This window comes from Phalacrocorax carbo, chromosome 1, assembly GCF_963921805.1.
Source record: "Phalacrocorax carbo chromosome 1, bPhaCar2.1, whole genome shotgun sequence".
Taxonomy (NCBI): domain Eukaryota; kingdom Metazoa; phylum Chordata; class Aves; order Suliformes; family Phalacrocoracidae; genus Phalacrocorax; species Phalacrocorax carbo.
In genome coordinates, this window is record NC_087513.1 from 211,431,870 (window position 1) to 211,444,309 (window position 12,440).

Below are 12,440 nucleotides of genomic sequence, written 5' to 3' on the forward strand. Positions count from 1 at the left end.
TAGCAATGCCAGGGCAGCATCTTTACAGTTGCTTTTAAAAGGAAAGTTGCTGGTTTTCCTTTTGAAGAACAGCTGCTTTTCTGTGTAATTGCAGAAGCATAATATTCTTTCTTCTTAAGGAATGCTTAAAACTGGGTCCTCTGGAGACAGAGCTCCTGTGTGTGGTTGGAAGAGCCATGCCTATTCATAAAGAACCAGAAGAAATGCCAGGTGGGAGCCACACAGAAGATGGCATTACTGGTAAATCAGAAGGGCACATCACAGCTCAGATGATCAAAGCCTTATCTAAAGGAAAGGTTGGTTAAAAATAGACAAGCTGTGCTGGTAACATAAAAACGTAACATTCTCAGCTCATTAAATTGTTGCTCTGTTCTTCAAGGAGCGTGTGTGGCACTGGGCCCTGTGGAAACTGTTTCTGAGTGCCCGAATCATGACTTACACGTATAAGTTTAACAAGAGGTATGACTGTGTGCAGATGGCTAATTGAAAGGTTGCTTTCCTTACCACTGTAAGAGCTCCTGTGCATTTCTTGGGCTTCTCAGTCCAAGTAGCTGCACATATATGTAATAAAGGATCCCAGTTAATGATTAGTTTTTGTGGGCTTCGCTTGCATCTTGTCAAATGTAGAATTCCCTCTTACACGCAATGGGTAAATGCAGGCTGCCATAAAATTAGACCTATTACAAAATACTTACTTAATACTCTGCTAAAGCAGAATCTAATTTATTCAAGCATAATTCAACTATTCCTAGAAATCGGATGTTTGAATGCATTTTATCTGTATCCATAAAATCCCTACTTAAATATATTGAAATAACCAAAAATCAGTTGAAAAAATAAAGCATAAAAATCATCAAAGTCTTAATTAATTTTCTTTTTTTTTTTTTATTGCCAAATATGTTGTGTAACCCCGTAGCTTTGGTTGGTGGATAGTCTCTGTGAACAGATAGCTTAGTGCAGGGATTCAGTGGGGTTTTTCCACTCTCATTGCACATCCTGGACACCCCGTCAGGAGTACACAGTGCAGTTACTTCCGCACAGGCACAAGCAGGCTTCTGACCTACGCCTTTCCTATTTAGAAACTTATGAAAGCACTGAATAATCTGATCTAAACCCTTGATGGCTTAGTCAGCTGTTTGGAATAAAGCTTTTTAAAAAACTTAAAACATTTTAAACAACCAGTATCTGTGCAGTGGCTCATCTTATCCTGCACTTCAGTGCAAACATCTTTCATTTTTCAAGCAGGCTCAAACGCTCCTGCCCAGCAGGTGTCTCCTGGAGTTGCAGGCGAGTGGAACTGTTCTCTGGGCTCCACTGCCCACAGCTCCTCAGAAACCCGGCTCGCAAGCAGACATGTAAAGGTGGGCGCCTCAATCTCAGGATGAACCTCGCTTGCGTTGCCATGTAGTAAATAGTCAGATGGGTTTGGACACGTCTCTGCTTTACTGCAAGGATGGGGGTGACTCCTCACACTCCCAGAGTGGTGAGAGAATGGGGGTCTGTACTTGCGAGGTGATGATGTTTCAGCACAACAGAAGCCTCCGCTTGGCTATGCTGGCTTTCTCTGAGTGCGGTGCAAGCCCCATGAAATGGCTTCCTTGAAAGAGAGATTAGTGCTGCTCAGTGATTAGGTTAGCTTTTCATTTAGTCACGGAATTAGAATATGGCTTATGCTGAACAGCTTTTCAATTGAAGAAAGGCCTCCTCCTTCCCACCGCGCCCCAAAGTGCGTTTACATTTCCTAGCAGTGTAAATGCAGGGCCCCTCTCTAGGCTTCTCTTTGCTTGTGCCCATAATGCCTACCGCCATGTGTGGGACAGCTGGCAGGACAACATGAACTTGTGCCTTGGAAAAAAGAAACTTTGCCTCTTTAAGTCACTGTTTACCTCTTACCATAAACACCTGTGTGGGTGAGAGGGAGTTAAAAAGAAATCTGAACCATGCTAATGAGAGTAAGAGCCACAGGCAGCCGGCACAAGCCAGGAGCAACAGCCTGTAGCAAAACATATTTAGTGAAGTGTCCCAAATCCCCTTGATTTCTATAGAATTAGCATTAAGGCCAGTGTGAGGCTTTTCTATGGAGGAAGCTAGGTCTTCAGCAACTGAGGCATCTGGATTTGATAATTTTGTTACTGGCAAAATCTCTCAGAAATGAGCAACATGTTGTAAAACAGAGGGCTGATCGCCCGCTTTCTGGTAGCGCCGCCAATGCTTCTAACTCCTGCTTGAACAATGGGAGTCAGGGTTCACTACTCCAGTTAGGACAAAGCTTATGGGAGTCACCCTTAAATTCCCAGCATTATGAAATACCTTTTCTTTACTGTGTTTATGTTGTGCAAGACAACTCTAGGACGCTAGTTAGGCTCCGAGATGCGGAGAAGTGTCCGTTTGTCCCCACAACTATAATCCAAGCAAAGCCCCTGGTGACCTGGGGTTGTGTATTTAACTGGCACACAACTCTAAGACACTTGCAGTTTCAACAGGAAAAAGTGTTCACTGGAAATTCAAAGTTGAAGAACTATGAGCAGCACCCAAGTTGCATGTAATGTGGGGTCATAAAAGCCGTTTTAATGGAACTGAAGCCCATCAATCCGCCAAACGCCTAAAAAGCACAGCGGAGCAGGGTGTACCGCTAGCCCATATCCATGCGAGTGACTAGAGCTGCTGCTTACCTCAGCACACTGCTGGTTTGAACCCCCTCTGAGCAATTTCCCTGTAGTCAAGCAACTGGATAATATTGCTTCAGAGTCTGGCTGTGCAAGCACGATCTCTCCCCAGCCTGAGCTGTGGGGAATGTAGGTTACCTAACTTTTCGACTGGTTTTGGAGGGGTTTGCAGCCTCTGATGCTGCTAGGTTATATAACAAGGCAGGCTTTCCACAGGTTCAGACCTGCATGTTTTGGGAAACGGGGGTAGGAGACTTGTTCTGCAGCATTTGTTCTTGTTTGGCTGCTTTCTGAGAGAGAAGTTACTAAATGCTCTTCTTCTGTGGGCTAAAAGGAGTTTGCCAGAATAAGGTCAAGGCAGAAGCTAATGGACTGAAAAGTTACACTGCAGTGACAAGCAAGGAACAGAGACTCTAATGGTATTAGCGTCTTAAGCCACTGATGTTTTGCAGCTGGGTGTTCCTCTGAAAAAGACTTTCCCTTGGATTTTGAGTCCGTGTTAGAAGCGAGGATGTTTCTCTGTAACACTACACCTCAGAGTGCGTGTTCTTCACCCTCCCACAAACACTGTTGTTTTACAACTTGACATGGTAACAACACGCCAACAACTGTTCCTGTATGTGGACCATAGAACATCCCCACTGAGCAGCAAGAGGCTAAAATTGTATCAAGTAATACTTTTCTAGAAAAAACGATACTTGGGCAATTGCTGTTGCCGGTGTGGGGAAGTTCAGCAGTCACTGCTGTGAACAAAGCAGAGATCTATGCTATGAAAATAAACCCCAGACATCAGCTGCCGGATATCCAGAGCAATACGCCTGCATCCAACACATTTTCCGTACCATTATCAGCTCACACAACGAAACTTTTAAGGAAGCTGGCTGTTTGTTCCAAGGCTTTTTGATCTTTGCCTCAGGAAATTTCATCAGCAGAGAGGCAAGAAAAGAAATGAGAAATGCGTTTTACTCAACTCCTAGACTGATTTGTTAACCTGGGCAAGCCATCTCCCGCAAGTGAAAGGGAGATGGTATTTACTTGGCCTCTGGATACAGAAGGGTGCCAAGCAAGTGGCAGCAATGTTACACCGTCAGTGGAACCTGCTCAGGGCTCTCTCCTCCTCACTCATTCTCCTGATCGAGCCAGGACATAGTGTGCTGATCAGCAAAGTCCCTTCATGCTCCAGTTTGAAGATGGAAAACATCCGTAACTCGCAGATTTTTTTTTTTCCCTGTTGAGCAAATTCAGCAAAAGATGTCAAGACTGTTTCAGCTCTCTCCCCTGCAGCCTGAGAGACCTGCAAAGGCAAAGTCAAAAGCTTGCCAATAGCCCAAGGAGAGAGCTCGTACTTAGTTTACATACGCTCCCATCACCATTGGTTTTAATTCTGCATTCAGCACGTTTCTTCACAATCCCTCACATTACTCTTATCAATCTTCTGCTCCCATCAGCATTTCCTATCTCTCCCAATGTATTTGGCACCTAATTCTCATTTTCCTGCCACAATCTTTATCTCAGTGATGTCAGGGCCTTCAAGTTGCAACTCATTTATGTCACCCCATGGTTTGTACCAGGCTCTGAAAACAGGCACTTTGCGTCCGATAAAAGATGCAGGGTTTGACCCTGTCCCCGCTTCTCGCTGAAAGGCTGCTGGCAGCTGGGAGAGTCTCTGACTTTCTCCAGTAGCCGGCTGAATGGACCATCTGATGTCACATAAAGTCACCTAACAACAGGTTTTAAACATCTCCCAAGGTACCGTCAGTGTCAATTTACAGCACGTAACAGGTCAGTTTAGTTTGTAACTTCGAAATAAACAACAGAAGCAGCAAAAGAATTTAGATTTTTCTTCAGATGAAGATTCTACATTTGAGCTTTTCAAAAACACATGAAGTTACCAGCTGTTCAGGTTCTTGTTCTGGTACGGGTAATTGTCTCGAGGTAAATCCAGTTTTAATTATATAGTTCTCTGATTATAAAATTAAAAATATTATGATGATTCTGCCACACTAGTTCCCTTCACAAAGCTCTAAAAGGAACCGCAGCCCTCTAACAAAGCGCCACATCCTCCGCTGCTTGCTGGGAGCAGGCAGCTTTCCTAGACAGAGTTTGCTCTTCTAGAATAAGCAGCCTTTGAACTCAATTTTGAGGAGAACCAGGTTTTCACAACCCCCCATTATTAAAAATGGCCAGGAACACTTAAAAAGCATAGCTCATAAACATGTTTCTTATATTAAGCTACAACTGAATGTTATTCCAGCAATATTAAAAGCAAACGTACTTATTAGGAACAAAGTAAATGGGAAAATAATCCTCAGGAAAATTCTCAAGCCAGTTTGTCTCTGAAGAGTAACGCAAAAGCAATGGATATTGGCGAAGCCTCCACCAAGAAAGCTTAACCTGCACAGCAGCGGTGTTGGAGAGCACAGAGCAACTACGAGTGAGCAGTAAAGGACAGCAGATGAAGAACTCATCATCCCTGTGGGAGAGGCGGTTTTGTTTGTTTGGGGGTTGCGCGATTTGCAACCACAGGCCCGCGGCCCCGCAAAGGGGGTCCAAGGGATCAAAAAGGTGTAAGAAAGCAGATTTAGCCTCAGCCAACAGCCTCAAACCAGAGACTGAAACCACTGCGCTGAGAGCAGCAAGATGCGGATGAGCACAAAAAGGTGGCACCACGGTCGGGGTCTGTTTGTCTGTTTTTATCATAGCCCAGCACACTGGACTACGGAGGAAGAGGAGGAAGAGGAGAAAGTCCTACCTTAATCTTCCACACAAGCCCTGGGCTGTGTTTCAGAACAATTTGTACCTGGCTGATAGGACACGAACGAGTACTTTTTTCCCAGCTGACCCCCGATTTAGACACTTTGCATTTTCAATGCCCTGAGTGCACACAAAACCTAAGAAGTTGTTCTCTGGTGGTACAGCCCCACCCTGGAAGCCTCATTTGATAAGGTAAAGAGTTACATAAACCATGTATGAAACCCCCCAGATGTGGGCACATGCGTTATATACTCTTAACAGGTTCAGGTGTTTCGAAGTCATGCTTTTAGAAATAAATTGTAAATCTACCAGTCATTCCTGTTCATTTTATGACTTGCAGCCTTCAGGACAAGTTTGGAAGAGGGAAGTTCTGTTCATACCCCAACTCGCTGTGATGCAGCCGATGGCCCGAGCGAGCTGTGCAAAGCTTCGCCGGCATGAACTGCTGCTGGAAGATTAGGGAAGGTACCTCAATAATGTGTTTGGTGTATTTATACTTCTCAGCCAGTTATAAACAGGTGAAGTTTATTGTCATGAATATTCTGAAAAACTAGAAGATCGTGAAATATCCTAGTCGGTGAGGAATCCAGCTCTTAATGAGCCAACTCATTACCGTGGAACTAAGGCCGCCTACGGCAGCACCGCTGGGAAGATGGTGCATAGACCACATCGTTCATAGCGCTGCACCTCCTGTAATACAATATGCACGTATGAAATACATTTGGTATTTTATTAAGTAAACAAAGCAGTTATCAGTGCACATTTTAAGCAGCAAAAAAGAAAAGAAGCACCTCAGACTTTCATACCGTAACAAAAGTTCTGTGGAAGCTGCGTTTTATTTGAAAATCCACCCAGTTTTGCTAACATACATTTTAATATTTTAAACAAAAATAGAATCTGCAGAGACAATGCAGCAAGTATGCTTAATTCATGTACAGAATTGCTTTCACATCATTGACTATCCTTCCGAAGGCCCCACTCCACCCAGTAGCTATGATGTATTTACATGGAGCACCGATCAACAGTGCTACTTTAATTCTTCATTAACTAAACACCCACTAGACGACCTAAGGACGCTGCTTCCCCTTTTTTACTTTTAAAAGGAACGTGATCATAAACGTGGCACTAGCCAAATGAAAAGGCTTCCCCCCCAACACCTCTTTTTTGTATTTTTACAGAAAAGAAGGAAAGTCTTAAAGTGAAAGCAATTCCTCACATTCATTTTGGAAAGGCCTTATAATGTCAGATGTAAAAATAATGACATGCCAAGCACAAAGCAATAAAGTTCCTTCCCAATGCACTAATGCTGAATTAAAAATGTAGTGCTTCTTCTAGTCAGTTAACTGTTCCCTTGCAAAATCCTAGGCACAGAATTGACTATAAGGATTAATGCATTTTACAGCTCTTCCCTAATTCCCATATATACCGAGAATTCATTAGATTCAGACCTTGAAAATATTTAGTGCTCTGTATGTCAGCTGAAAAGCATTCTGAATCAGATTCATTCTTTGTGGATAAAAATCAGACATACTGTATACATCCATACTCATTTTCATAAGGAGGTTTTTTGATACAATATTAATGTTAAATTGATAATCATAAATAAATACAAACAATAATACATAAGGAATGTCTACTGCAAACTGAATATATAATTTTTTTAAAAAAGTTAATTTCCATTACTGCTGTGCCTACGGTTGTGAGGACTGAAGAAAAGGTAACTGCAGAATTAAGAGTTAGGATTTGACCCTCCCCCGCCCAGAGTCTTGTTTCGAGTTACGGTAAAGGACACACCTCCGTTCCAGACAGCACTTCCAAACACCAATCCCAATTTCCAGAATAAAGGCGCTCTCCGTATGTTACCGATTATGGATATTATTAGAAGCCGAAAGTATTGACGTGTTAGTCACCAGGACAAAAAATAGATCTTAGTCTTAATTCATGGCTATTCTTGGCTTTGTGTTGTTTTCTTACGGAGTTGTCCCCGGTTCCTTCATTGGTCTTCATCATTCCACTGCATCGTTTAACGGAAGAGGAGAGTTTGAGAGACTGAAGTTCGTTTTTTCCTGGAAGTGGGGGTTTACTGGTGAACACATCTTTTTGAAAACGTTCCTTTCTCTTCCACCTCAGACAGTTACATAAACTGAATCTGGAAAGATTAAAAACCCTCGTGTTAACATCCAACAGAAGCAGAACTTCACTAGAAACCTGTGTTTTCTTCCAAAACTCCCATTCTTCAAAAGCCCCAGCTACCCCAAGATTTGAAGTTTCAAACAGAAACAAAAATTTTACAAAATCACGGCCAGAAAACAACCAAAAACCATCAGGACGTTCTTCGCACTACACCAGCCTTTGGAACATCTCTTTGCATTAAGCTGGTTTGTCCAACAATAAAACCCCCAAACTTATCCGTGCAACGTTGTCACCAGCGGCAGCGTAACACAGATCAACAGCGTTATGAAGAGAACGCAAGGTTGCTTTTCACGCTGAACCAGAGGGAGCGCACAAAGAAAAGCAGATGCTGCGTGCCACCAAGCCTACTCTCTCTTTACACTACGTGTTCCTGAATTTTTCATGTTTTCACTCACTTTAGTATTTAATTGCCACCTGCCCATCTGATAAAGAAAAAAACAGGACAACTCCAGCGCACACCTGTACCTACATTTAACCCTGGCACACATGAACGCAAGTATCTCCTGCAAAAAGCGAGCTCTTTGGTCGAGCAACCTGGTGAAGTGCACGAGCAGGCTGCCAGCAGCATCCAGGCACTTGCTGATAGCCACAGACCCTAAACATTTTCCTGATGAAACGGGAAATGCCAGGTGGTACCGGTCCTTCTCCCCAGCTGCAGCAGAGTACCTCGTGTGCTGGCTCTTGCAGCTCAGAAAGGAACTATCCAACTTTATTCCCAATGGACTGAAGCAAAATGACTCGATCGGGCCTTTAAACTGCTGCAGTTAAGTGTACCAAGTTTCCAAGTCACTTCCACAATGCTTCCAACCTAACATGACTTGTTTTCTCCAGAAACAGTTCTAGTCATGTTAATAAAACTAGAATTAGAACTTTATTTTTGTTTTATATCACAAAAACCAGCATCTCCCCAGAACAGCGGACAATACCTAAGTTGTTCTACAAGAAATCCTGGAGAGAGAGCTCTGCAAAGGGATCCTTTCCTGAGGCTCTGTGAGGACTCTGACTGGAAGGGCTGGATGCTGCAGACAGCTAGTAGAAAAGACGACAGAGAAAGGGAAAGAAAAAGAAAAAAAGGTCTCAGAATGACAGAATATGAAAGCTGAACGTGTAATGAAAGGACAAGGGGAGGTTAAGAGGCAAACTTGGCAGAAATCAACCATTAAAACAAGGTGTTTGGTCATATGGAAAACAGAAAGCCTCTTCAATGGTTGGTGTAATGCAGAAACAAGCTGGACGTGACCCTCCAAGGAAGGGAACTCCAACTGGCATTTGCCAAATAAGCAGATAACCTCACGCTTTCACAGCGGTTTTCTTCAAAGGACGATACAAAACATTAAGCCCAACGCGCCTGTGAAACAGGTTAGCACCCTCCCCGCTTTACTGGCGGGACTGCCTGCTGGCAGGGAGAGGGAGGCCGGGGCCCTGGCCAGCGCGCGGCAGCTCTCCACATGCCTTCTCCAGAAGAAACAGCTCTCGGATCTTTTCCTCTCAAAAGAGGATGTGTATAAAAAGAAGCTGGAGCGCAGACAATGGATAGTTGTCCGTTTGGGGCCTGGAAGGAGAACATGGGATATATGCTGGGGTAGGAAAAAAAAAATAGATGAGAGTTTGTCAGCTGCTGCTGCTTTAGGTGAGAACTGAAGACTGAGTCTGATATTCTAGACTGTCTATACTAACAAAACCCACACCCTACAGCCATGTATTTAAAGCACCGCACTACAAATTCAGCCATATAAAGCACGTAACTTATAAGTAGGTACTACCGGAATCACAGAATGGTTTGGTTTGGAAGGGACCTTTAGAGGCCATCGAGTGCAACCCCCCGCAGTGGGCAGGGACACCCTCAGCTAGGTCAGGTTGCTCCATACTGGCGTTCCAGCTCCTGCTGCTGGAAGGGACCAATACTCTGCAGGCTGTAATTGCAGGAGTACCTGCTATTTGTTGGTTTATTTTTTTTAGCCCCTTTCCTTCTTTGTTAGTGCTTTTCCAGTTATAAATGATGCTTTATTAAATTTTATTTGCCCTCCTCCCTCATAGAGGTCACATTTTGCAATGACAAATAAAAGTCAGCTTTCTCCATTTCAGATGCTGTCACTAATCGCCAGTTCATACTTGCACTTCATACCCATTGCAAAAAACATCATATGAAGACAGACATATTTCCTTTGGAAATACTGAATGCCTGCCAACCCCCGCGTGACAGGGAACACACACACGGGAACTGCTCACAGGAGTGCCCAGAGTGTAGATATTGCCACTGCAAATTTCAATTTTTCACATTAATGTCTATCTCGGAAACCAGGTGGGGAGGAGGCGTTTGTTCAGGACCAGCACTCTCTGTCTGGGTTGGAATCTTTATCTCCCTCCCGAGGCCCCACTCCCAATGGGGCACTTGGATCCAGGATCCATAAACAGATTATGGAAGAGTCATGAGACAGAATGGGAAGCGTTTGAGAAGCGGTTTCAGTATGGCAGAAGTTCCCCTTTCAAACTTAGTTCTTCCCTTTGGAAAGCTGAGGCTCACACTCCCCACACATGACCCCCGCTCTCCAGGATTTGAGCCAGACTAATGATAAAGTCCAACAGAGCCATAACTTCAGCAAGGCACGCCCGCTGCGATGTGATTTCATGAGGCATTCACCCTCTTCACGGGCAAATGGCTTGAAGCCACATATTAAAAGTCCTGTTAAATTGAGTTGGCAAATCTCCAGTTTATACCAAGTCCAGAATAATGTCCCAGTTTGAAGCAGTGTGGAAGAGTGTCAGGTTTAGAGCTCCGTCATCCGTGCAACATCAGCACGCAACCAGAAACAGAGGTGGGATTTCAGGAAGCCTGTTCAGGTTAAATACTGGGGAAGAACTGGGCAATGCTATTTCCTAGATGCCACAGCCAAATTCAGACAACACACAGTATCTTACAATAAATACATATTTTAACGAGATTCCTCTAATTATTAAAAAAGAGGCCTAAAAAGAAAAAAATGTGGGAAGCATAGTCAGACGGTTTCCTGTGTTGCATCTATCCAGAATACTGCTTATAAATATAGCTGAAAACCAGAACCTCCTACAGCAGTTTCTAAAGAGAAGCATTTAAAACAACAGCGCTGTCCATCAGTCTCTCCAGCGCTAACACGTCTACAACTGCGGATTTACCCCCCTTCGTGCCCAGCGCCTGCGTGACCTGCAATGCAGCGCGCTGCACCGGCTCAGCCCCACAGCTCGGTCTCGCCTCCAACAGCAGCGTCGCTTCTCGCTGCTTCCAGCGAAGGCGCAACCTCCCCGGGGTCACGGTAACGCAGAACCACCCGTCCACACGTGAGCGCTGTGCTGGTTCCCATCGTTAGCTAGGCACTGGTTTCTCATTAAACAAGTCTGTCGAGCTGTTTTAGCATGTATTTTAAGATTAATGTGCCAAACGGAGCACCTGTAAACTCTACTTTCTGGCACAAGTCTGTCCTGAACTATACAGCCGGTTCTTCCAGTTAAAAAAACTAAAGCCAAACCAAAACCCAAACCAAACCCGCCCCCCCAAACCAACTTCCTCATTCACACATTTACCTGTTGTTCATCGTCCCAGGCGATCGCTCCTACTGCTTTTTCTGTACAATTCAGGGGTGTTAACGGCTGCAGCATTACAATTCACACAGATGCTGGCAGTAGGCAGAGGAATTTCTTTATTCTGTTTTAAATCTTAGAGTTTTCACCACCCAGCTGCTTCCCCTCCTTAAGGCTAAGCCCTTCTGGGTGCAATCTGAGTGGGATACGTAACCCTTCAAGGCGTACCGCTGACTTGTCAGCGCTGTACCATTTCACACTAACCGACACGATCGTGTTTTTGGGGGCGGCGAGCATTCAAGCGCTGCTGCCCTCCATTGTGACACTCCGGTAGTTCATATTCCGGTTACCTGTACATCGTTCGGGCCTGGCTCGTCGGAAGCGTTCTGCGTTTGCTGTACGGTACCGCATCCGCCATCACCCCGGCTGCTCTTCCGCCTTCTTCGGACCATTGCCTCAGCCTCTCCCTCCCTCGCACGCACGCGCTTTCCCCTGCACCAGCTAAGACGCCACCGCACAGCTCCCGCCACTTTCACCGTTCTGGGCAGCGTGATATGACACTTGCAGTGAGGGAAGCCGACTGCTCTACCACGATGAAAACTTATTTTCTTTCTCAAGTGGGAAATATTGGCTCGAACGCAAGATAAGTGATTTTAAAAAAATAGGCACACACCAGTTTCTTTTAAAACTACAAATACCTTCTGCACCTGGGTTTTCAAAGCAACTGTTCTAGTCTCACTCTCAATCACTTCAAACTATTTTGCCCTTAAAAAAACCCCAAACTACCCTTGCTCTTCATGGCAATGGTTAGAAGTAAAGTTGCATGCGCATAAACAGGACACTTGAGAGACACAATAGGTGTGTCTAGAGGTAGAAAAGTATATTTATTAAAACAAACCCTTAAGAGTATCAAGTTAGGAGCACCAGTTTGAATTATAAAGAAACCGGACAATATTGGGATGCCTATTTTACTGCTCCATATACAACACGGGAGGAGTTCCCAACACGCTACAGCTTGGCAGTATAATTTTTCAGCAACAACTTCGCATCTGTCATTATGCTTTTTAATACCTTCCAGTTTCTTCACTGCAGACAGCAACCGAGATCTACCAGCAGAGCAGAGATCTGCTGACCTCTGTCTAATGGTAGTGATATAATCGGGTGCTTTGAATGCAAATATTAAAAACAACTCCCTTTCTGGCAGCGACAGCACCATGGACAAAACCTGTATTAGAATCATGGCCTCTGGAGCGATCCACGCGGGACGCAGGC

General features: G+C 44.4%; 2 protein-coding genes across 5 annotated transcripts in view; one reads left to right on the forward strand and one right to left on the reverse strand.

Moving 5' to 3' along the window:
• Nucleotides 1-6,041, forward strand: part of CCDC83 (coiled-coil domain containing 83) — a 28,425-nt gene extending 22,384 nt beyond the window's left edge. Inside the window, exons 11-13 of the mRNA XM_064441468.1 lie at nucleotides 120-296; nucleotides 1,246-1,361; nucleotides 5,761-6,041. Coding sequence (XP_064297538.1) covers nucleotides 120-296; nucleotides 1,246-1,359 — 291 coding nt within the window. The 3' untranslated portion in view covers nucleotides 1,360-1,361; nucleotides 5,761-6,041. The remainder of the gene's footprint in view (nucleotides 1-119; nucleotides 297-1,245; nucleotides 1,362-5,760) is intronic.
• Nucleotides 6,042-6,237: 196 nt separating this feature from the next.
• The window catches only part of PICALM (phosphatidylinositol binding clathrin assembly protein), a 70,462-nt gene continuing 64,259 nt past the window's right edge, over nucleotides 6,238-12,440 (reverse strand). For 3 of the 4 annotated variants that reach the window (XM_064441466.1, XM_064441464.1, XM_064441463.1), the window contains 2 exons: nucleotides 8,540-8,642; nucleotides 6,238-7,569 (listed from right to left, as the gene is read on the reverse strand). In XM_064441466.1, the coding sequence (XP_064297536.1) occupies nucleotides 8,550-8,642 (93 nt within the window). In that variant the 3' untranslated portion in view covers nucleotides 6,238-7,569; nucleotides 8,540-8,549. The remainder of the gene's footprint in view (nucleotides 7,570-8,539; nucleotides 8,643-12,440) is intronic. The other variant, XM_064441465.1, reaches the window with a different exon arrangement.